We start from the raw sequence: 26,181 nt of genomic DNA on the forward strand, positions 1-26,181 counted from the left end.
AATAAATGCAGATATGTACTAAAAGTTACAATCAGCGTTAATTCCCATGCAGAGCAACACGCAAAGCCGCAGATAGTATAGGAAGGGCAGCAGCAGAAGGCACCATGCCACACACCATGTGGCACTGTATGCTATCAGTCAAACCTTATTAGGAAAGGTTAAGGTAGTCACCCTGTGTAGGCTAGCAGTAGGTGTGTTAGAAAGATTGCACTGAACTAATAGTAGCTGGACAGTAGTACAACTCTTCCAGTCACATGCGCATGCACATAAATATGTTTTCAACGCATTTGAAGCATATTACATGCACTTCCTACAGTCACAAATTTAGGAATATGAATATTTAGTCTTGGCGTTAGCAAACACGTACGTACCAATAAATGATGAGGAATGAAGATATACATGCGCACTAACTTCATTCTTGTCGTATATGAACATTTGAATATTCCCATATGACAACGAGAATATAGTGATGCCCGCTTTTCTCTCTCTCTCTCTCTCTCTCTCTCTCTCTGACAAGAATGGAGTCAAATTTCTGCAGATGATAATTATCATAAATAATATAGCATATTGCATCTCTCTCTCTCGAGGAAGTAAAAGTCACCCAGAGCTACGGTATACAGGCAGGCAAGGAAAGAAGAAGCAGCAGCAGCAGCAGCAGCAGTAGTCATCGATCAGTAGGTGTGTGTGTCGTCTGCTGGTGGGTGAGTCAGCCGCTGTCTGCCCCGCCTCACTGCCTCCTTGGCCTCACTGCTCACTGCTGTGCTGTCTGCTGAGCCTTGGCCAGTCTGCCCCGCACCACCATCTCAACATATTGCCGCCGTCGCCTCGCAGCTCCCTACAGCCATGGAATTTAGATTTGACGTGGGCCACATCTTGCAAGATGAAGTCACACTGGTGGACAATAATCTCATCGTCAAAAACTGGAAGAGTTCAACTAGAAACAGGTGCATTACATCGCTTCCTGTTCACGTCCTTCCACCCACTCACTCAGTCACTCTCTCCTGCTGCTGTTGTCCCTTCACCGCCCCACCGAGGCACTGCGGCGGGTGTGGCGCTGCCCGGATGTAGTGTATTAGAAATGAAATGATTGATCAAGGGATGTCTTAGTAGAAATTCTCAGCCAAGGCCCCTCTATGTATTCATGGCCCGCTGTCACTGCGAGTGGTGGTGGTGTCACTCATCCGTGCTCAGCTGTGCTACTAGTACCGCAGTGCGTGTCCTGTGTTCTCGTAAGCGGTTAATGATGACATCTTTCTCCCGTCATGTTTGCATAGTGGGGTGCCTACTGCCTTCACACAGCTGGAAAAGTAGGCACCCGTACCACCACCACTGCCACCCTTGAGTAGAGATGTGAGGCAATGACAGGACCTTATGGCACCACCATTTTCTCTTGTTCTGCTAAAGTAAATGATTGATAAATTTTCCTAAAACCATTAGCACTATAGTTTTCTGGGAATTTTGGCTCATGTCCAATATTTGTTTATTGACATTTCAAGTAGTGGAAGGGGTCACTATTTTATATTTTAGGAAATTTTTGAAATTTATTTAAAAGATCGGAAAATTTTTAGTTTAATACAACGAGGTTAGGGGCCTTTGGGGAATCGGGGGTATTGGGTTGGGGAGACATATATGATATGTTTTTTTTTTTTTTAAATCTAAGGAAATTTCTCTACATGTTTGAAGAATTTCCCTAAATGTAGAGATATTTCTTTAAATCTAGGGAAATTTCTCCAAATCTAGGAAAATATCCCTAAATGCAGGGAAGTTTTACATAACATAACCTTTCTCCTCGAGGACACTGACCTAATCTAACGTATCCAAGCCAGGGTGGGCTGGGCCCTCCCAGACACCCCCCCTATAACGCTAACCTATTCTAACCTAACCTAAACTAGTGTATCCCCCCTATAACACTAACCTAACCCTAACAAACCTAACCTAATGTATCCTAGCCGGGGGGGGCTGTGCCCCCCCAGCCCCCTATAACACTAACCTAACCCTAACATAAACCTAACCTAACCTAACGTATTCAAGCCGGGGGGGCACAGACCTCTCCCGGACCCTCCCTAGAACACCAAGCTAACCCTAATAAACTTAACTTACCGTATCCTAGCTTTGGGGCTACTTCCCCCCCCTCCACACCGGTTCTCTTATAGGTTGACACAATGTGCCCCATCTCTACTAATAATACCCACACACAACACACACCGGGAAAGCGAGGACACAACCCCTCGAGTTACATCCCGTACCTATTTACTGCTAGGTGAACAGGGGCTACACATTAAGAGGCTTGCCCATTTGCCTCACTGCTTTCCGGGATTCGTGTGTGTGTGTGTGTGTGTGTGTGTGTGTGTGTGTGTGTGTGTGTGTGTGTGTGTATTTAGCTATTTGTATTTACCTATTTGTGTATTACAGGGCCCGAGCTAAGCTCTCTGTGTCCTGTCTCCTTGTCCATTCCTGTCATATCTCTCTTTCATCTGATTGACACACACCGCGTCAATGACATCACTGCTCAGTTTATTCCACTTATCAATGCTACGATGCGGGAAACTGTATTTTCTCACGTCATTTAGACAGATTTCCTTTATTAGCTTTTTTCCATGTCCTCGGAGATGATTACTTGTGGTCACCTTTATCAACTCTATCCAGTATGTCAATCTTGTTCACCAATTTATACATAGTTATCATGTCTCCTCTTGTTCTTCTCTCTTCTAATGTGGTCAGCCCCAGCTTCCTCAGTCTTTCCTCATAGTCTAACTCCCTGAGTCCTGGTACCATCCTTGTTGCCAGCCTTTGTACCCTTTCTACCTTCTTCACATTTTTCTTCATATGCTGTGACCAGACACATGCTGCATATTCTAGCTGGGGTCTTATTAAGGTACATAATATCTTCTTCATCATTCCTTCATCTAGGTAGTGGAATGCAAGGCCAATATTTTGAAGCATATTGTATGTTTTCCCAAAAATCTTGTTAATGTGTTTCTCCGGTGACAAAGTGTTTTGCACGGTTACTCCTAAGTCTTTCTCCTCATTGGTCTCTTTAATTTTCTCATCACCCAGTCTGTAATCCCAGTTTGGTCTGTATCTACTTCTTCCCATTTTCATAACATGGGTCTTGTCTATATTAAATTCCATCTGCCACTCTTTACTCCACTCATATATTTTATCAAGATCTTCCTGTAACTTGTTACAATCTTCCACATTCTTTACTCTCCTCATAATTTTAGTATCGTCCGCAAACATGTTCATATAACTGTTAATTCCTACTGGCATATCATTAACATAAATCAAAAACTGACCCTTGTGAAACTCCACTGGTTACCTTCTTCCACTCGGACTTCCTTCCTCTCACCACTGTTCTCATTTCTCTTCCCACTAAGTAATCCATCCATTTTGCTAGTTTATCATTTACTCCTCCAGTCATCTTTAGTTTCCACATCAGTCTATTTTGTAGTACTTATCAAAGGCCTTTCTCAAGTCCAGGTAGAAAGCATCCACCCATCCCTCTCTATGTTGTAGTATGTCAGTCACTCTTGAATAAAAACATAATAAATTGGATACGCGCACGATCTTCCTTTTCTGAAACCAAACTGCCTTTCACTCAGAATTTTTTCACTTTCTAGATACTCACTCCACTTAGCTTTAATTACTTCTTCACATACCTTGCACAATATACTAGTCAACGATACTGGTCTATAATTTAGCGGTTCCATTCTGCTACCATTCTTATATATAGGCACAATGTCAGCTCTTTTCCACTCTTTCAGGACTAATCCTGTTCGTATGGAGGTTTCCACAATATCAAATATGGGGTTCAACAATTGATCCTTACATTCTTTTAGCAACCTCCCAGATATGCCATCAGGCCCCATTGATTTATTAATATCCAGATTGCTTATAATTTTCCTTACATCTTCCTTAGTAACCATGATGTCCTGCATTTGCTTTATTTCCGTAGGCCTTCCTCCCATAAAATGCTCCTCCTTTGTAAACACTTTGCAAAAGTTGTCGTTCAAAATTTCAGCTATCTCTCCAGCATCTTCATATACTTCTTCCCCATTTTTTACCTTTTCTATTGCCTCCCTTTATTTAGTTTTCCATTTATGAATTTGTAAAACATTTTTGGGTCACTATCACAGTTTTCCACCACCCTCTGTTCATATTCCTTCTGTGCAGTTCTCCTTACTTCAACATATCTATTCCTTGCTGTTTTGTAGCTTTCCCTTGATAATACATCACTGTTTTTCTTAAGTTTCTTCCATGCCTTTTCTTTGTTCTTTTTTGCTTCTTCACAATTTCTATTAAACCACTGTTTATTATTTAAAGTCCCCTTTCTGTAATATGGCACAAACTTTTTCACAGCGGAGTTATACAAATCCATAAATTTATCGTACTTCAATTGTATATCTCTTTCCTGGTATACCACGGACCAGTCAATTTCATTAAAGAACTCCCTTATATGGTTATAATTTGCCCTAGTATAATTTAATTTTTCCTCCCTGCGTTCCACAATCTTATTCGTGCTTAATTCTGTATCCAGCGCAAAGCTTAGGACATCATGATCGCTTTTCCCCAAGGGACTTTCATGTTCAATTTCCTCTTTTAGAGAGATTCCCCTGGTAAATACCAAATCCAACCTTGCTGCAACATCTTGTCCCCTGCACCTTGTTGGTGATCTCACCCACTGTGTCATCAAGTTATTTGTTGCTACCTTTAACAATTCTTCTGTCCACTCACCACCATTCACCACTTCGTAGTCTTCCCACACTATTTCTTTGCAATTAAAGTCTCCAGCTATCATCACTCTATCCTTTCTGTTGAGTTCTTGCTTCATTCTGTCTAGAGTATTTCTCATCACCATTTGGTACTGTTCATATTCCCAAGCACTGGTTCTGGGTGGTATGTATACTGTTATAATATTAATGTCCCTCTTGCCATCTGTTATAAGCATACTTATCACTTCCTCATTTCTCTTACTATAGTTCACCTCCTTCACTATCAGATCTTCCTTAGTAAGAACCATTATACCACCACCTCCTTTATTTTTCTATCATTTCTCCATACTTTGTAGTGTTTTACAACAAACCAGTCTAGCTTTATTTCGGGCCTTAGCTTTGTTTCCACTACACACATTGTGTCCGGTTCGTTATTTCTTAGGTAATCCATACATTCTAGCCTCTTAGACAGAAATCCATCTATGTTCGTGTAAGTCACTTTTATTCCATTCCTAGTCTCGTTCTTCCATGTAATGCCTATTCTGTCTGTTTTATCCACCACTTCTTTAGCCTCCCATTTCTCATCCTCCAAAAAAACTTGATCTTTTCCTCCTCTGTTCTTTCGTCATTCCTCTCTTTCACTTCAGATACTAGCTCCTTCATTTTCATTCTCTCATCTTGTGACATATTTCTTCTTATGTAAATTGTTTTGGTTTCCTCAGAGTCCTTAAGTGTGTGTGTGTGTGTGTGTGTGTGTGTGTGTGTGTGTGTGTGTGTGTGTGTTGTGTGTGTGTGTTTACCTAGTTGTGGGATACAAGAAAAGAGACATACTAGGCTCAAATTTATCTGTGCTGTCAACCTCTTAGCTAATTCCTCTGACTATGAGAAATTCTTTGACTATTTAACTTCAAAAGTGGAGCACATTCTGTCTCCATCCTTTCACAGAGATAACCATCCTTGGAGATTTCAATGTTCACCACCAGTTTTGGCTGTCCTCTCCCTTCACTGACCATCATGGTGAACTAGCCTTCAACTTTTGTAACCTCCATGAACTTTTCTTTAAGTATGTGTACATTAGTTACTGTGATGAATTCTTCACTTAAGTTATTCCAAATACCCACAGTTCTATGTGGAAACTACTTCTAGATGTCCCCTAAAAACTGACTCTTCTTGACCTTTGAATTTCGTCTCTTCCATCTATTTCCATTTCCTTTCATCAACATTAGAAAGGTCTTGTCTGTCTTTTCTTCTCAGTGTAGTTAACTATTTTGTACTTCATTATTAAATCTCCTCTTTTTTATCTTGCAAAGTTAGCAATCCCATTTCCTTCAATCCTTCTTCATAGGTTAGGTGTTTCAGCTCTGGTACCATCGTTGTGACTATCCTCTGAATTCTTTCTACAAATTCTTGATGTCTTTCTTCATATGTGGAGACTACACCACTGCTGCATATTTTAACCTGGATCCTGTCATGGTGGTTGTGATCATCTTCATCCTCCATGTAATGAAATGCCATACTAATGTTTGTTAAAATTTTGTATGTCAAACCAAATATCCCACATATGCCTTTTTGAGATCAGGGTATCTTGAATGGCCACTCCCAGATCTCTTTCTTCCTTGCTCTTCATTATGATTTTTCCCTCATTTTTTTTTTCCATGCAGGTCTTATCTTAGTCTTACCCATTTTCATCACATGGCATTTTTTAGCATTAAATTTTAATTTCCACCTCTGGTTCCACTCTCATAAATCTTGTTAATATCTCTGTAACTCCATACAATCATGTCTCTTTATAACTCTGAACAATTTTGCATCATCAGCAAACAAATTCATATAACTGCTCACCCCCTCATGCATATCACTTGTACATATCTGGAATATGATGGGTGCAAACACTGATCCCTATGGAACACCACTTGTTACCTTACTCCATCCGGAACAGATGTCCCCGATCACAGATCTCATTTCTCTGTCTTGTAGGTCATCCCTCATCTAATTTTGCAATGTTCCTCTCAACCCTCCTATATGTTCCATCTTCCTCAAGAGTCTCTTATATGTAACTTTTCAGATTCTTCTTTTATGTCCAAGTACAATGCATCCAGCCAGCCATCTCTTCCTTGTACTTCATCTATTAATCTTGTATAGAAACTTGATAGATTTGTCATGCATGATCTTCCTTTTCCTGAAGTTGAATTGGCAGTTTGTTATGACTTCCTTCTTCTCCAAATACTTACTTCACCCACTTTTCTTTCAACAGTATTTCTTAACACTTGCCCACAACATTATTTAGTGACACCCATCCCTAGTTTAGTGGCTCAGTTTTTCTCCTTCCTTCAATATTGGCACTGTGTTTGCTCTTTTCCAATCCCTTAGTACTCTTTCCTCCATGAGTGAGCAACTAATCACATCCCAAATCAGCTCCATCAATTAGTCACCCCATTCCTTTAGTGTCCAAGCTCACATTCCATCAGGCCCCCATTGTTTTTCTGACATCTAACTTTTCTAACAGTTTGCCAGTTTCCTTTTGCTGCACCATGACCTCTGGTACATTTCATTGTTGGTTTCTATCAATTCCATATCCATGTTAAAAACAGACTTTCATTCCTAAGTTCATTCATCTGTTCAGCTGTTTTATATATTTTTCCTGTGTGTGTGTGTGTGTGTGTGTGTGTGTGTGTGTGTGTGTGTGTGTGTGTGTCTTTGTGTATGTGTATATAATAATAATAATAGTAATAGAATGGTTTATTAGTAATTGCAGTACATATATACTGAAAATGCACATATGGGGATTGAGGGAGACTTAATATTAGAACCTTAACTTAGCTGTTTATGGCTTGCACCATGGAGGGGATAGCACTATGATGAAAGGGGTCAGTTCTTGGGGCCTTGAGTGGCATGACCACGTTTGTGTGTCGTGTGGCATGGATTGGCTGGGGCGCGTCAGGGGGGAGGAGATGTCGTAGCCGTGAGTGGCACAGCAGGCCTCTACTCATCTTGACAAGGGCTGCTTGGTGTCTGGTAGCCAGTGTGGGGAGATCGATGGTAGATAGGGTGTGATCATAGTCAGTGTAGGTATGGCCAAATATGATTCTGCAGACCCTCGTTTGGACATTTCCCAGTTGTTGCTGTTGAGTGCAGGTGAGGGAGGAAGCTGACGCTGTTATTGTTTTGAACAGGGGCAGTGAGTGATGCGCGTTTTGTCCACGAGAGGCGCTGGTGTATTCAAAAGCCTATCGGCTTGCGTGATACAGCGGAGCTTTCAAACTTGGAAAAAATGACCTGGATAAAACTTTGTTAAAGTGAGTTTGGTGTTCGTTAAACGAGCAGATGGTAGTAAAATGAAACCTTTGTTGTAGCGAAATTTCATTGTGTGAACCTTCGTTAAGCAGGGGTTGCTTGTATTAGAAGACCCAGACACTAGGTAGGGACTTTACATGAATTCTCATGCTTTCATTGTATTGTCATTTTCTTCACTAAAAACTTGGGGATACTTGGTTATTAATGGTACAGGTACGTATATATGATTTTTTTTTAACCCATGTGATATGTTGGGGACCAGCCCAGAATGCATCCCACCTATTTCCATTATTTCCTATGGGAAAATTACGTCCGCTTAACAAATTTTTGCTCTACGAACAGCTTTGACACCTCCTATCCTGTTCGTTAAGCGGAGTATTGCTGTAATTGAGACAAGTATGTTAGTGATGCACTGCATCAGGAAGAACTGACAAAAATCCCCAAATCACGAAAAATTACTTAGGCAATTATTTTATGAAGGTAAAGATTTGTTACATGCATGTATACACACACACACACACACACACACACACACACACACTGAGGAAGTGGTTCATAACCCAGAAAAGTACAGCAAGAAAGGACTAAAGAAACTTACGTATGAGCGGAATGTAATGTATTCCAACATAAATGGAGTGATATCGGGGATTTTAGAACTCAACGATTACTTGAGGGACAAGAACCCAGATATTGTGGGTCTTACTGAAACAAAACTGAGAGAGGGAGAAGACCTGATGATGGTTGGAGAAGGGAAATATAATGTTTGGAAAAGAAATAGAGTAGGTAAGATGGGAGGAGGAGTGATGTTGCTGGTTAAAAAAGATATAAAGGTGGATCAAGTGAAAGAAGGTATGGGAAAGGCAGAAGTGCTAAAGATCAGAGCAGAAACTAATGAAGGAAAAAGAGGCACTACATAGTGGTGTACGTACCACCTAAGACAAATGCATGGTCAGTACAGGAATATGAAGAAATGATAAGTGATACAGGAACATGTCTGGAAGAAATGTTGGGTGGCTGTGAACGAACTATAATGATGGGAGATTTTAATTGTAAAGAGGTGTGTTGGGAGGACTGGTCAATGGAAGGATCAGAGACAACATGGGGAAATACACTATTGACACTGGCAATGGAAAATATGTTAACTCAGTGGGTCAAAGAAGATACTAGGTTTGGAGGAGAGGGAGCATCGTCAAGACTGGACTTGGTCTTTAGTACAGAGCCAATGGTCATTGAGGAGATGAGGGTGGAGTGCCCTTTAGCAAAGAGTGATCATGCAGTTTTGGAGTTCAAGGTGATAGATGAAGAGAAATCTAGAAGAAATGAAGAATATAAAGTGGGAAGATGGAATTATGCCAAGACAGATTTTGGAAACCTAAAGAAATTCTTTCAAGAGACAAATTGGATGAAATTCAAGAGTGCTAAGGAGCAAATGAAAAGTGGAAGGAATTTATAAAATATACAAAGAAGGTGAGAAAAATTTGTACCAATAAGACAACATAGAGAAGTTGGAAAGCAGGACTGGTTTAACGATAGATGTGAAAAGGCTAGAACAAGAAAAGAGGATGCATGGAAGAGGTGGAGAAGGAAAAGATGGATTAAGCAGTGGGAAAGTTACAAAAGAGCAAGAAATGAATATGTGTTGATTAGAAGAGAAGAAAGAAAGAAACAAGAAAAGGATATAATTGATAAATGTAAAGACCAACCAAGGCTTTTTACAGACATGTGAACAACAACATCAAAAATAGAGAAAGTATTGAAAGTTTAGAAGTAAATGGAGTATGCAGTGAAGATCCCAGGAAATGGCAGAGGCTATGAATGGATGCTTTCGGAAGGTATTCACAAAGGAGACTGCTTTTGACAAACCACTGGTAATGGAACAGAAAGGGATTATGAAGGAGTTTCAAGTAACTGTGGAGGAGATCAAGAATATGATGGGGAGTTTAGAAGTGAGAAAAGCTGTGGGACCTGATGGGGTATCAGGATGGATTTTAAGAGAATGCAGGAGCAACTGGCAGAAAAAGTTTGTGAAGTAATTGATGCCTCATTAAGGGAAGGTGTAGTGCCCCAAGACTGGAAAAGAGCTAACATTGTCCCAATCTATAAATCAGGTAACAAGAGAGACCCATTGAACTATAGACCAGTGTCACTTACAAGTGTGGTAGCTAAGATGTGTGAGAGGGTGGTGAAGAATAGATGGACAGACTTCTTGGAGAAAAATGACATACTTTGTGAGTGTCAATTTGGTTTTAGAAAAGGGCGTTCATGCACGACAAACCTGATATGTTACTATTCGAGGGTGATAGATGTAATACAGGAAAGAGATGGTTGGGCTGATGGAATATATCTGGATTTAAAAAAGGCCTTTGATAAGGTACCACACCGGAGACTGATCTGGAAACTTGAAATGGTAGGAGGAGTGCATGGCAGTTTACTAAAATGGATGGAAGACTTTTTGGTAGGAAGAGAAATGAGAACAATAATTAAGGACAGACCATCAGAATGGGGCTTGGTGGAGAGTGGAGTTCCACAGGGATCAGTGTTGGCACCAGTAATGTTCGCGGTCTACATAAATGACATGGTGGATGGGGTGTCCAGTTATGTGAGCCTATTTGCAGACGATGCAAAATTGTTAAGAAAAGTGAGATGTGACAAAGATTGCGAACTACTCCAGGAAGACTTGGACAGAATATGGAAATGGAGCTGTACATGGCAAATGGAGTTCAACACGACAAAATGCAAGAAAATAGAGTTTGGCAAGAGTGAAAGAAGAATCAGGAGTATGTACAAGATAGGAAATGAAGACATAAAACCAGTCATGAAGAAAAAGACCTTGGGGTGACAATTACCAATGACCTATCGCCAGAGAGACATATAAACAAAATAATTGGAGAAGTATTGAACTTATTGAGGAACATAAGAGTGGCGTCAGATATTTAGATGAAGAAATGATGAAGAAAATAATTACTGCAATGATAAGACCGAGGCTTGAATATGCAACAATACAGTGGGCTCCAAACTTAAAGAAACACATAAGGAAACTAGAGAAAGTACAGAGGGCTGCAACAAAAATGGTGCCTGACTTAAGAGATTTGACTTATGAAGACAGACTGAAAAGAATGCAACTTCCGACCCTGGAAAACAGAAGAGAAAGGGGAGACCTGATAGCAATATACAGAGTGATGATTGGCATGGAAAAAATGGATAGGGAAGATCTGTGTATGTGGAATGAAAGAATGTCGAGAGGGCATGGGAAAAACTAAAATGGCCACTTATAGGAGAGATGTGAAAAATATAGCTTCCTCATAGAAGGGTGGAAGCATGGAATAGTTTAGACGTGGAAGTGGTCAACGCAAGGAATATTCATGATTTTAAGAAAAAGCTGGACATTAATAGATATGGAGACGGGACAACACGAGCATAGCTCTTTTCCCGTATGTTACAATTAGGTAAATACAATTAGGTAAATACACACACACACACACACACACACACACACACACACACACACACACACACACACACACACACACACACACACACACACACAGTACCAGTAGAGTGGAAGAGAGCTGAAGTGGTGCCCAACTGCCCATTTATAAGGGAGGCAGTAAGGAAGAGCCTCTTAACTATAGACCTGTGTCTCTAACAAGTGTGGTCGGTAAGATTTGTGAGAGGGTGATAAAGAAATATTGGATACGGTTCCTGGAGGATCATAAGTTATTATCGGATCATCAATTTGGCTTCAGGAAAGGGAGGTCATGTGTAACAAATCTACTGAGCTTTTATTCAAGAGTGGTTGACAAAATACAGGAGAGAGAGGATGGATGGACTGTGTATATTTGGATTTAAAGAAAGCTTTTGACAAGGTACCTCACGAGAGACTGTTATGGAAAGTAGAGATTTATGGAGGACTGAAAGGAAAAGTGTTAAAGTGGATGGAAAACTACTTGAGATGGAGGGAGATGAGAACGGTAATAAGGGATGCAAGGTTGGACTGGTTGGTGGTGGAGAGTGGAGTCCCACAAGGCTCAGTGCTGGCACCAATACTTTTCCTGGTATATATAAATGACATGCCAGAGGAGTAAACAGTTATATTAATTTGTTTATGGATGATGCAAGTTGTGTAGGTGTGTGAAGAGTGAAGAAGATTGTGAAATTTTACAGGCAGACCTGGATAAGATTTGGGAGTGGAGCAAGAGGTGGCAAATGGAATTTAATCTGAGCAAAAGTCATGTGATGGAGATGGGAAAGAGTGGAAGACGGCCAAGAGGGTCATATAAGATGGGTGAAGAAGTAGTGTTGAAAAAGGTGGAAAAGGAAAAGGATTTGGGAGTGATAATACAAGACCATGGGCAGTTTGAGGCTCATATTGAAAAGATGTTTGGAGAAACGTATAATTTGATAAAAAATATTGGATTAGCCTTCCATTATATGGATAAAGATATGATGAAGAAATTAATTAGTATGGTAATTAGACCAAGATTGGAATATGCTGGAGTGGTCTGGTCCCCTTATAAAAAGAAGCATATAAGGAAGTTGGAGAGATTGCAGAGAATGGCAACAAAAATGGTTCCGGAATTGGCAGAAATGACCTATGAGGAGAGATTAAAAGAAATGAATTTGCCTACCTTGGAACAAAGAAGAGAAAGAGGAGATTTAATACAGGTTTATAAACTGTTGAATGGACTGGATGAAGTGGATAATGAGCAAATGATGTTGAGAGAGGAAAACTTAAGTAGAACTACAAGATCGCATAGTAAAAAGATAGCCAAGGGAATATGCTTGAAGGATGTGAAGAAATATAGTTTCCCACAAAGATGTGTGGAGGTGTGGAATGGTTTGAGTGAGGAGGTGGTGTCAGCAAGGAGTGTGCATAGTTTTAAAGGAAAGTTGGATGTGTGTAGATATGGAGACGGGGCCACACGAGTATGATTCCCAGGCCCTGTAAAATTACAACTAGGTGAATACAACTAGGTGAATACACACACACACAGCACACACAATAATAAAGAAACAATGGATCGAATTCCTTGAAGACAACAAATTAATATCAAATAGCCAATTTGGTTTTAGAAAAAGATGATCTTGTGTAACTAATTTATTGAGTTTCTATTCTAGAATAGTTGATAGAGTACAAGAGAGAGAGAGATAGGTTGACTGTATTTATTTGGATTTAAAAAAGGCATTTAACAAAGTGCCACATGCAAGATTACTGTGGAAGTTAGAGGAGATGGGTGGCTTAAAAGGAAGCACATTGAGATGGATAGAAAATTATTTGAGGGGAGAGAAATAAGGACTGTAGTTAAAGATATGAAGTCCAAGTGGAGAGCAGTAGAAAGTGGAGTGCCACAGGGGTCAGTATTGGCACCAATACTTTTCCTCATTTATATTAACGACATGCTAGAAGGAGTGAACAGCTACATAAACCTGTTTGCAGATGATACGAAACTGTGCAGAGTTATAAAGCAAAAAGAGGATTGTGAAATACTGCAAGTAGACCTAATATAAATAAGATCTGGGAATGGAGTAAGAAGTGGGAAATGGAATTCAATGTGAACAAAAGCCATGTCATGGAAATGGAAAAGAGTGAAAGACGACCTGTGGGAATCTATAAGATGGGAGATGGAGTAGAACTGGAGAAAGTTAAAAAGGAAAAGGACTTAGGAGTGACGATGGAAGAAAACAATCAACCAGTAAGCCATATTGATAGAATTTTTAGAGAAACATATAATTTGCTAAGGAATATTGGAGTAGCATTTCACTACATGGACAAAGAAATGATGAAGAAATTGATAAGTACTATAATAAGACCCAGATTGGAATATGCAGGAGTAGTGTGGACCCTTCATAAAAAGAAACACATAAGGAAATTGGAGAGGCTACAAAAAATAGCTACAAGAATGGTTCCAGAATTTGAAGGGATGACATATGAGGAGAGACTAAAGGCTATGGATCTACCAACCCTGGAACAGAGAAGGGAGAGAGGAGACCTGATACAAGTTTATAAATTGATCAACGGAATGGACCAAGTGGATAATGAGAAACTGATCCTGAGAGAAGAATATGACATTCGAAGCACAAGATCGCATAGTAAAAAGCTGAGAAAAGGAAGATGTCTGAGAGATATTAAAAGATATAGTTTCCCGCAGAGATGTGTTGAGACGCGGAACAGTTTAAATGAAGAAGTAGTGTCTGCAATGAGTGTGCATACTTTTAAAGTAAGATTGGATAAGTGTAGATATGGAGACGGGGCCACACGAGCATAAAGCCCAGGCCTTGTAAAACTACAACTAGGTAAATACACACACACACACACACACACACACACACACACACACACACACACACACACACACACACACACACACACACACACACACACACACACACACATTCCTCCACACACTGTATTTTTCCACTGCTATGCTTGAATACAGCTACCGGATTTCTGACTTACATACTTTGTGCTGTGACCATGAATAAGTTAAATGAATTCCTGCAGAAGTTAATTTTTTTTACTACTCTGAAGTTTATGTACAAAGGTAGCATTAGAGGTAACTCTTACATGTGGTGTTTTGAGAGGCAGCATGTCTCCCATACAGTATTAATTTCCTGATCAGCATGACATAACTGCTTATCACCTTATTGTGGTGTCTCACAAGAACACCACCTTATTATGCAAGGTTGAAAATCTGGTAAGAGTGGGAAGTCGGGAGTGCAGAGCCAGTTAATCAATACAGGGTTCATTGACCTGGAGTATGTGACCATGACCATTGCAGTACAAGTGTTGTCAACACCACTCTAGGTAGTATGCTGTTGATCACCCCTGACCACTGTGCTGCTGGCCATCCCTGGCCATTGTGCTGCTGTTGGCCAACTACTGTCATTGTACTTTTTAGAATATGACTCCTTTGCATTAATGAGTAGTGACCCAGTAGCCCTTCACTGCAGCCACAAACCACATCATGAAAGACTTGTAGTACCAGCAGCCACCACAGCTACAAGCCACATCATGAAAGACTTGTAGCACCAATGGCACAGCAGCCTGGCACCACAGCCACAAGCTACATTATTAAAGGCCACATCTTGACATTTCAGTGTGATCCTTTCATCACTTGCTGCTTTACTATTCTTCAAAGTTTCAATTCCTTTTTTTCCCTTTTGCTTTTTCTTGTCTTTTTATATTTTGGTGATGCATATTTGTTTGTCCTGTTCAGGGTGGAGTACCAGCAGCTGTATGAGATCATCAATGCCATTGGCGAGGCATCATCCTTTGCACAGGGACTCAATAACGTCATTACCACATCAGAGAAACTCCAGAACTCAGACCACTTGCTCTACCTGATGAAGGAGGATGATGATTCAATGTGAGTGATTAGGAATGGTATCAAGGAACAACGGAGCATTCTAACTTGAAGTTTTGGATGATTAGCTCTCTCATAACTGTATCAGAATTGTTCAGATTTCTTTTCATATTCTTAATGTTTAATTATGATTACAGTATTTTTACAGACTAGAACTATTTTCGAAGTAATTTTTTTCCTTTGATGTGAAATAATAGAGGTAGAGCAGAGGAGTATTAACTAACAGTGTGTGTGTATGTGTGTGTGCATTGCAGAGGTGTGACCCTGGTGGTAGGTATGCTCAAGGTAGGGCGCAAGAAGTTATTCCTGTTGGATCCCAACCAACGAACCAAAGAAGCTGGACCACTCTGTGTCCTTGACTTCTATATCCATGAGTCGCGGCAGCGCAGGGGTTATGGCAGGAGGCTCTTTGACTACATGCTGAGGGTAAGTCACCAGGGGCGGGTCTAGAATTTTTTTCTTGTTGAGGCCAGATAGGGCACAGTCAGTAGAGGAATGGCATACTGTATTGACATATAAAAAAGGTTTCAAATGTCCTCAAACAGCCTCTGATTTTAGGCGACAGTAATAACCAGTGGACTACAATATGAATAGTATGACTGCTTATTTGCACAAAATAATGCTAGATTGAACGATTTCACAGTATGGTAACATTGACTAATATGGCATAGAAAAATTTTACAAAATAAGAATCTCCATTCCCATTTCTCTGGGATTTCAGTGTGTGTAATTCAAAATGGTAAAGGTATATTACACATAAAACAGTATGGCATACAGTATTATGAAAAAACAATAAGAACAACCTTCAAAAATATATTTTGCCAAGAAAAATTAAATGTAAAAATATGAATCCAACAAAGAGTTGCAAAAGGTGCAGCTGCAGGTATGTATGGTCTATAAATAATTACAGACATCAAGGTGTTAGATTGGTGGACATAATTACATTTACAAAAGTATTGTACTCAAGTAAAAATTTGAAGAACTTGTACTTTATTTGACTATTTCCTTTTTTATGTAACTTTATACTTCCAACTTCTGTACATCAGACTGTCAGCTTCAGTTGCTTTTCAGATGAAGATTTTCATCCCCTTGATGTCCAGTAAAAACTGTTTGTGATGAAGCAATAAATCTTCCCTTTTATGGGTTGAAAACCCATAAAAGGGTGTGTATATATTACATTTGATTAAGCGCACTTTTTTTTTTTTTTTTTCTCCCAAACTGGTGGGTGGGGGGTTCCAGGTGGGGGGGAATGCCATCCCCAGCCACCCCAGTGGCCCTGCCCTTGTAAGTCACATTTTGGTTGTTTGCTTTTTTGTCTTTTTAATTATTTATTTATTTTATTCTTATGTAAGAAGGGAAAACTGGCCAAGGGCAACAAAAACGATGAAATAAAAAGTACACTTTTCTATCCTGTTTTAAATGGAAGCATGACAGAAGTATTCAAGATTTGCGTTAAGGCTCTATTATTCTATATCAAAACAATTATTACTTGAAAACCATCACAGCTTCCTTTACAGCTTTTGAGTTTAGGGAAAACTCCAAAATGTTTTGAGAATACAGTTCTTATTGTGTTCCTGCAGCATCAGAATGTGACACCTGAATACATGGCAGTGGACAAGCCATCAGATAAGTTCTTGGGATTCCTGCACAAGCATTACAACCTTTACAAGCAGGTTCCTCAGATCAACAACTTTGTTGTCTTTGAGCCGTTCTTCATGGCAGAAAGGCCAAGTAAGTGTGTGTGTGTGTGTGTGTGTGTGTATTTACCTAATTGTATTTACCTAATTGTAACATACGGGAAAAGAGCTATGCTCGTGTTGTCCCGTCTCCATATCTATTAATGTCCAGCTTTTTCTTAAAATCATGAATATTCCTTGCGTTGACCACTTCCACGTCTAAACTATTCCATGCTTCCACCCTTCTATGAGGGAAGCTATATTTTTTCACATCTCTCCTATAAGTGGCCATTTTTAGTTTTTTCCCATGCCCTCTCGACATTCTTCCATTCCACATACACAGATCTTCCCTATCCATTTTTCCATGCCAATCATCACTCTGTATATTGCTATCAGGTCTCCTTTCTCTTCTGTTTTCCAGGGTTGGAAGTTGCATTCTTTTCAGTCTGTCTTCATAAGTCAAATCTCTTAAGTCAGGCACCATTTTCGTTGCAGCCCTCTGTACTTTCTCTAGTTTCCTTATGTGTTTCTTTAAGTTCGAGCCCACTGTATTGTTGCATATTCAAGCCTCGGTCTTATCATTGCAGTAATTATTTTCTTCATCATTTCTTCATCTAGATATACGAACGCCACTCTTATGTTCCTCAATAAGTTCAATACTTCTCCAATTATTTTGTTTATATGTCTCTCTGGCGATAGGTCATTGGTAATTGTCACCCCAAGGTCTTTTTCTTCATGACTGGTTTTATGTCTTCATTTCCTATCTTGTACATACTCCTGATTCTTCTTTCACTCTTGCCAAACTCTATTTTCTTGCATTTTGTCGTGTTGAACTCCATTTGCCATGTACAGCTCCATTTCCATATTCTGTCCAAGTCTTCCTGGAGCAGTTCGCAATCTTTGTCACATCTCACTTTTCGTAACAATTTTGCATCGTCTGCAAATAGGCTCACATAACTGGACACCCCATCCACCATGTCATTTATGTAGACTGCGAACATTACTGGTGCCAACACTGATCCCTGTGGAACTCCACTCTCCACCAATCCCCATTCTGATGGTCTGTCCTTAATTATTGTTCTCATTTCTCTTCCTACCAAAAGTCTTCCATCCATTTTAGTAAACTGCCATGCACTCCTCCTACCATTTCAAGTTTCCAGATCAGTCTCTGGTGTGGTACCTTATCAAAGGCCTTTTTTAAATCCAGATATATTCCATCAGCCCAACCATCTCTTTCCTGTATTACATCTATCACCCTCGAATAGTAACATATCAGGTTTGTCGTGCATGAACGCCCTTTCCTAAAACCAAATTGACACTCACAAAGTATGTCATTTTTCTCCAAGAAGTCTGTCCATCTAGTCTTCACCACCCTCTCACACATCTTAGCTACCACACTTGTAAGTGACACTGGTCTATAGTTCAATGGGTCTCTCTTGTTACCTGATTTATAGATTGGGACAATGTTAGCTCTTTTCCAGTCTTGGGGCACTACGCCTTCCCTTAATGAGGCATCAATTACTTCACAAACTTTTTCTGCCAATTGCTCCCTGCATTCTCTTAAAATCCATCCTGATACCCCATCAGGTCCCACAGCTTTTCTCACTTCTAAACTCCCCATCATGTTCTTGATCTCCTCCACACTTGTGTGTGTGTGTGTGTGTGTGTGTGTGTGTGTGTGTGTGTGTGTGTGTGTGTGTGTGTGTGTCTATATGCCCATCTATTATCCTTATTCTTAAATTGATCTAATATCCTTCTAAAGCACCATAATGATTCAGCATGAAGAATATGACTTTTGAGTAATTTTCCTGAGCTATCTATCACTGTGTTTGAAAATCATATCTATTCCAATGCAATTTTATCAGGCTAGAACAAATGACTTTTTATTCTAACCTGGTTATTAATCGTGTGTGCATTATTCTAACCTGGTTATTAATCTTGTATGCATCAACTTTGTTGTATCCTTTATGGCATATCAATACTTCTTTCAGGCCTCTGTTGATTTAAGCCTTTGTACCGAATGTAAATTTAAAAGCTTCAACTTCAGCATATCATAACATAACCTAATATAAATAATAGGATAACAAAGGGCCACCAGGGCCCATCTAGGTTATCTTGTATCAGTCGCACAGCGACCTCGTCATCAGTACTTAAAGATACACTTACAAGTACACAATACATTATATACTAATTCTAAATATTTGGCCCATTAACAGGGCTAAGTCCTGCAGCGAATTCCTCTACGATCTGTGATCGCCATACATGGGGATCATGTCTTGTTTAACTATAGTAAATTTCTTATAAAAACTATCATGCAGCGCTATACATAATTATAAATCTAATAAATTTAAGTGCTTATCTAGTCTGTTTTTAAACATTGTCAAACTAGTGCTATATACAACCCTCTCTGGCAATGCATTCCAGAAGTCTACCACCCTATGACTAAAGAAATATTTTCTTATATCTAACCTGCAGCCTTGCTTTCTAATCTTCCTGCCATGATTTCTAGTCCTACTTCCTCCTCTAAGGTAAAGAAAGATCTCACATCTATGTAGTTTGTATCTGAGAACATTTTAAATAACTCTATCATATCCCTCTTATACATCTCCTCTCAAATGAAAACATGTTTAATTCCTTTAATCTATCTCTATACTCCAGGCACTTTAATGCTGGTATCATCCTAGTTGCTCTTCTCTGAACTGCTTCTAACATGTTGATATCCTGCCTATAATGGGGTGACCAGGCCTGTATGCAATACTCTAAATGGGGCCTAACATAGGAATTATATAAGCTACGCACCACTTCCTTACTTTTATAACTAACATTTCTATTTATAAAACCCAGGATCCTATTTGCCCTATTTCTTGCTTCTAAACATTGCTTTGAAAATTTCATAGTCCTGTCTATCACTACTCCTAAATCCTTTCCTCCTCTACTGCCTCTAGCCAACATCCCTCCATCTCATAGCTAAAGTTTGTGTTGTCTTTACCTAAATGCATAACCTGACACTTTTTAGAATTAAACTCCATCTGCCACCTGTCTGCCCATGTTATCAGCCTGTCCAGGTCTCATTGTATTCTGTAATTGTCCTTTTCACCCTGTACTGCACATGCTATCTTAGTATCATCTGCAAACTTTGATACTTTGCTACTAATTCCTATATCTAAATCGTTAATGTACACCAAGAAAGAAGAGGTCCTAGCACTGATCCTTGGGGTACCCCACTAACCACTTCCTTCCACTCAGACATTGCCCCATTTAATACTACTCTCTGTTTCCTATCAGAAAGCCATTCACTAATCCAATCAACTAACCTACCCCTATCCCATGTAGTCTCAATTTGTACACTAGCCTCCTATGCGGTACCTTATCAAACGCCTTGCTAAAATCTAGATATATAACATCTATGCTATTTCCATCATCTAACTCCTTGGTAATATATTCTAAGATATCGAGCAAATTTGTAAGACAGGACCTCCCTGATCTAAAGCCATGTTGGGTATCTCTAATTAATCTATTCTCATTTAAATGCTCCCAAATACTACCCTTAATGATTTTCTCTAGTATCTTACATACTATACTAGTTAAACTGATCGGTCTATAATTATTCGCATCATCCTTCCTACCTTTTTTAAATATTGGTGTAACATTAGCTAACTTCCAGTCCTGAGGTATCTCAGCAAACCTAAGTGATCTTTCAAAGATTAACTTAAGTGCTTCAGAAATACTGTCTACACCCTCCCTAAGTACTCTGGCATGTAGCTCATCAGGACCACTAGCTTTCCTATCGTCTAGTTCAAGAATAAATTTCCTAATAATTCCCGGTTTTATATCAATATTTTCTAAAGCTCTTAAACTACTCATCGCACTGTTTGTAACAGGATTTCCTATTCTTTCCTAGTAAATACTGAAGAAAATTGTTCATTCAATAATTCTACTATGTCTTCATTTTGATCCACTACTACACCATCTTTTCTGAGTGGTCCAATCCTATCCTTATTTCTTTTATCACTGACCTTGTAATAACTATATAATTTTTGGGATCTTTACTCCCAGCTCTAGCTAGTTTTATCTCTGCCTGCCTTTTACTTTTTTTATAACCTTACTCAAATCATCCCTGACCTGTCTGTACCTAATCAAATCTACATCTTTCCCACTTTTCTGCAACTCTCTATATGCCCTCTTCTTCTCTCTGATCTGTCTACCTATCTCATGAGTCCACCATAATGGCTTCCTGTTTCTCTGCCTTATATCTTTGTAAGGGATACACTGCATCACTATACCCTTTACTACAACCTTAAAAATATCCCACATCTCCTGTGCAGTTTTATTTCCAAAACTATCTTCCCAGTTTACCTCTCCTAATAACTGACGTAACCTACCATAATTGCCTTTCTGATAGTTTGGGACTCTAGTCTTATTCACTATGTTATCCCTACTGGAATTAATGATAAATCTAATTATATTATGGTTACTGTTTTCTAAAGTCTCTCCTACCTCAACTTCCTTTAAACAATGCTCAATATTTGTTAGTACTATGTCTAAAACCTTCCTCCCCCTGGTAGGTTTATCTACCATCTGCACTAAATAGTTATCCTGAAAACTTTACATAAACTTATTTTCACTAGCATCTTCTACCATCCTCTCCCAGTTTACTGACTTAAGATTAAAATCCCCTAAGATAATTGTCTGACTAGTACACCCCCTATTTATCTCATCTGCCATAAGGTTGTCTACATCTGTTAGGTGGTCTATAATAAGCTCCTACTCTAATAACCTTACTTTTGTTTACTCTAACATCCAGCCATAAGGACTCTACTCTGTTATCTACCTTAATACCATTAACCTGACTGGAAATGAAGGATTTTTTTTACATAAATAACTACTCCTCCACCTATCCTACCAATTCTCTGGTGTAAATACATAATGTATCCATCTACTTCATATTCTTTCCTATTTTCCCTAAACTTTTCCTCATTTACCCATGCCTCTGTGACACATACAACATCTAAGTCCTCCTCAACTATATAACTAGATAACTCGTCCTTCTTGTTCCTAAGACTCCTGGCATTTACATAAAAAACATTTAAGTCCTGCTACCTTCCTAGATGCTGTCTCCTTATTTGGAATCTTAATTTTATTCTCTCCTATTTGCACCTGGAAATCTTTCGTAATCTTTTCACTATCTCTGTTTATCCTATCTAATTTATGTCTAACATCTTTCTTCTGGAATGCATTTGCTACCTCACCCCCTACACTCCATCCCAACTCCCCCCTCCAGACATCCACACCCTTCCTACTCAGATACACACCATCCCTATCATGTTGGATCTGCTGATGTTAACACCACCTGTCTAATATACCTTTAATTCTTTTCCCACACCTAGTTGTGTCAGAAGAGGCTGCAATGATCCAGGTGAGCCGCAGCCCCCGTGCTGCCTCCCCAGAGCAGTCTCCCAGTGGCTCCCGTCGCTCCTCCACCTCATCCAACTACTCCCACTCTGCCGGCCTTCCCTCCAGGCAGGCCAACAGCATGTGAGTGAGGGCCTGTCTGTGTCCAATTGCTATTGCATGCTCGATATATTTGTGCAGAGTGAGAAATTCAGACATGGATGCCTTGCCTCACATTATGTGAATGTCAATTTATTATGTACTGTTACTGTAGCTATAACCATCACTGCCACTATTGGAACTCCACTATTGTCATCATCTTACTAAATAGGATAAATACAATGATGCCTAAGAACAATAAGTGCTAGTCTATTACTTCAGTGAGGATGAGCTGGGCTTGCCCACTTAAAATCCATCCATGAAACAAAAAGTCAGTGTTTGATATCCAGTGGCTTGAAGGACACCAGACACCAGCTCATTCCTTCTCCTCCTTTGAGCATTTTAAAGAATTTCCAAGAATAGCAAACCATTGTGCTTTCATGTTGACTTGATGTGTGATGTAAGTGATGCAGTGATGGGAAACCTTCCATAAATTTGTCCTGAACCAGATGTGACAAAGATATACTAGATTGATATGAGGCTTGCTTGATAATGGAACCATTCATTTTACAGGTTTGTTGTGACTTGTATAGAATAGATGATGTGTCTTTGCAGGGCTGACATTCTTCATGGCCGTCCTGACCGCCACACTCCTGCGGCTCGGCTGTGTCCTCGTTACCAGACTACCCTTGAGGTAGGTCCTGAGGTGAGGGGGGAGGGATAGTGCAGCCAGTAAGTGGCAACGCTAACCATCTATGTCATCTGAAAATACACTTGTCTCTAGAAATAATGAATTTTTGAAATTTAGATGTTCTTTCTTGATGAAATGATTAACTCATAAATTTAAACATTCAGAAAATAATGAACTGCATAAATTGAGATGTTCTTTTCTTGATCAAATTAGAAACTCACACATCAAAATGTTGGTCTAAATCTAGAATATATTGAATAAACTGTAAAGTAAAATTGGAAATAAGAGAAGATGGAATTTCAAACGGGAAATGTAAATCAGAAATTTTTATGCATTGTTATCTCTCTCATTATGTTTGTTGTGTCTCATTCTTCAGTAGGACAGCTACATGAATCTGCAACCCGTAGTGTTCTTGTGTACAACTCTTGCATAACCTCCTAGAAGTAGAACAGTTGTATCTACATGACTCACAACTCTTCTGCTTCATATCTCCTGTTGGTCAGGTTGGCTAGCAGTGTTACACAATACACTTAATGACCATTACATACCCAAATAGATTATAGGATTTTATTTTTTTAATCTAATTAGTGTTTCTGAAAATATTCTAGTGGATGCGAGGACCATCATCTGGCAGTGAAACACCTTATTCTCGCGCTTCAAACTCCTATTCTGCATCTCGTACCCCATCCAATACTGGGTCTCCCCTGAGGACCCCATGGGGTGGCTCTCCTCCACGCACTCAGCCCCACACACCCCCTACCACCTCACAGCCAGCTAGTCGCAAAAAGAGTGCTGATCTGGTTGATGGTCACAGGTGAGTTGCAAACACCAAACCTCTCCACCTGAGGATAATACTGATGTCGGAAGGAACTTGTACATGTGTTTGTAGCCCACTCTGTCTTGGTGTTCTCATCCAAATGTTACTTTCTCTTACTCAAGTCTCAATGAATACTACTTTTGTTTCTCTCTCTCTCTCTCTCGCTCTCGCTCTCGCTCTTGCTCTCGCTCTTGCTCTCTCCACATTGAGCCTTTTTCCACTTACTGTTCTTAAATCATGTTAATTGTTTCTTTTTTCTATATTTGTTTCATAAAGAGCTAAATCATCTATCTTGTGAATGAGAGAGAGAGAGAGAGAGAGAGAGAGAGAGAGAGAGAGAGATGAAGACAGCACTCTAGTTACTAATATTGGATTATATACTCATTGGTCAGTATCCTTGCCTCCTAACTCCTGTCTTGTGACCAGCAGCCCTGAGGGATCAATAGCACCCACTCCAGCCACTTCCCCAGAGCGCTCCCCTGTTAAGGAGCTCCAGAAGAATGGTGAGGGAAAGGATGATGTGATACGGCAGCAGCCACCACCAGAAGAGGATGGCATAGTGGAGAGTGCAGCCCAGATGTCCCTCTCAGCTGGTCCACAGTCACCAGGTGGGTGTTGGGTGAAGGCAAAAGGCAACAGCTTGTATCCACCATTGCCCTGCTCAACACAGAGGCTTGCTTGTCTGATTCCACTGCTCTTTTAGGATTTTGCTAAATGGAGGGATAGCTTAATACACAATCTCTCTCTCTCTCTCTCTCTCTCTCTCTCTCTCTCTCTCTCTCTCTCTCTCTCTCTCTCTCTCTCTCTCTCTCTCCCCAGCAAGAGATCAGAACAATTGTAATATTTCACTAGAAGCATAATGATGACTGCTGAGTATATTATTGGAAATGTTTATTTCCTCTGTACCAACTTTTAAAATACTGTGTTCTTATAGTTTTAGAGTCCTTAGCTAGAAAAAAAGTAGGTACCAAGACAACTGGTGCAGGGTTTGCAAAGTGTATCATTATATGAGGAGACATGGGGAAGATGGGACACCTCCAAAAGAGCTTAAGGGTATTATTTTGTATGTGTGTATGAGGCTGCAAATCTTGTCTTGCTTTTCCTGTGTTGTGGATATTGATATGTATGTAAACCAATTAAAGAATGTTATCACACAAATCAAGTAAGTTATGTTTAGGTGGTAAGAGCCTGTCTCTCTGGGAGCTCCGATGGTTAAGAAAGGTGTACTCATTTAGTTGGATTGTACTTTCTCATGCAAGGTATATGCATATTGCTGTAAGTTGTTAGGGAAGTATACATGCATATTGTTTTCCAAGTTTGCTGTTACTTATGGGCAAGTTTATTATTGTTTTATTTTTTATTTTTCATTCATTCATTTATTTATTCTTTATGACTTATGAAGTAATGGTTGGTGTGTGATCAGTAATGTGGTTTACACTACCATCCAAAATACTGTAGTGTGTTTTTTGTTGTGGTTCATTAGTGTAGGTGTTGATTGGTCCTGATCTGTAAAGAGTGTAGTTGTTGCATGAAGGTAAGAAATACTTAGAGGCAAGACTGTTGGCCATTGCATTGCCTTAGGCTCATCTTGTAGTAGTCAGTTTGAGTGATAAACAGTATGAACATTGTACATTTGACATGGATTGAGCTGGGTGGTGCCATTCCTTGCTAATCCTGTGCCATGTGACTCCCTCAGCCCGGAGCCCTGAGCTGTGTGGACTGATGAATCTGTGTAAGTCTTCCAGTGTGGCACTCCAGCCTTCCTGCCTCACGTTACCCACTGCTTCTCGTTGATATTGTGGAAATAATTTTTATTCTCATTCTGAGTTGTCATTCTGATGCATGCTATAAAAATGTACAAGTCAAAGAAAGTTTGCCTTGTAAAGATCAACTCTGCTTTATGATCAGGATGATTTCAACTTTGCTTTATTGTGCTTCACACCAAGCAAGATGGGGATAGAACCTGCTTGTCAGTTGTGGGAGAGTGGACTCGGTGGAGCAAAGCCTCAGCTTCTCTGAGGAACATGCCAAATGTTGCTGCCTTTCAGTAAACTTTGTTTAAATTGTAGACAGAAGGTTTGGCAACAATTTATTTAATTTTATATAATTATTGGATATTCTCATGTGATGAGGTTTT

General features: G+C 39.7%; 1 protein-coding gene across 8 annotated transcripts in view; it reads left to right on the forward strand.

Annotated features, from left to right (window-relative positions):
- The first annotated feature begins 621 nt into the window (after positions 1-621).
- LOC123514809 (alpha-tubulin N-acetyltransferase-like) overlaps positions 622-26,181 on the forward strand; it is a 28,022-nt gene continuing 2,462 nt past the window's right edge. The window contains exons 1-9 of one of the 8 annotated variants that reach the window (XM_045273007.1): positions 622-944; positions 15,224-15,373; positions 15,625-15,796; positions 16,951-17,101; positions 22,434-22,581; positions 23,152-23,242; positions 23,836-24,041; positions 24,471-24,652; positions 25,741-25,776. In XM_045273007.1, the coding sequence (XP_045128942.1) occupies positions 844-944; positions 15,224-15,373; positions 15,625-15,796; positions 16,951-17,101; positions 22,434-22,581; positions 23,152-23,242; positions 23,836-24,041; positions 24,471-24,652; positions 25,741-25,776 (1,237 nt within the window). In that variant the 5' untranslated portion in view covers positions 622-843. Of the gene's footprint in view, positions 945-998; positions 1,211-15,223; positions 15,374-15,624; positions 15,797-16,950; positions 17,102-22,433; positions 22,582-23,151; positions 23,243-23,835; positions 24,042-24,470; positions 24,653-25,740; positions 25,777-26,181 lie in introns of those variants that run through there. The other 7 variants (XM_045273009.1, XM_045273008.1, XM_045273010.1 and 4 more) reach the window with 7 other exon arrangements.

Source organism: Portunus trituberculatus, chromosome 38 (genome assembly GCF_017591435.1).
Source record: "Portunus trituberculatus isolate SZX2019 chromosome 38, ASM1759143v1, whole genome shotgun sequence".
In the NCBI taxonomy this organism is placed as follows: domain Eukaryota; kingdom Metazoa; phylum Arthropoda; class Malacostraca; order Decapoda; family Portunidae; genus Portunus; species Portunus trituberculatus.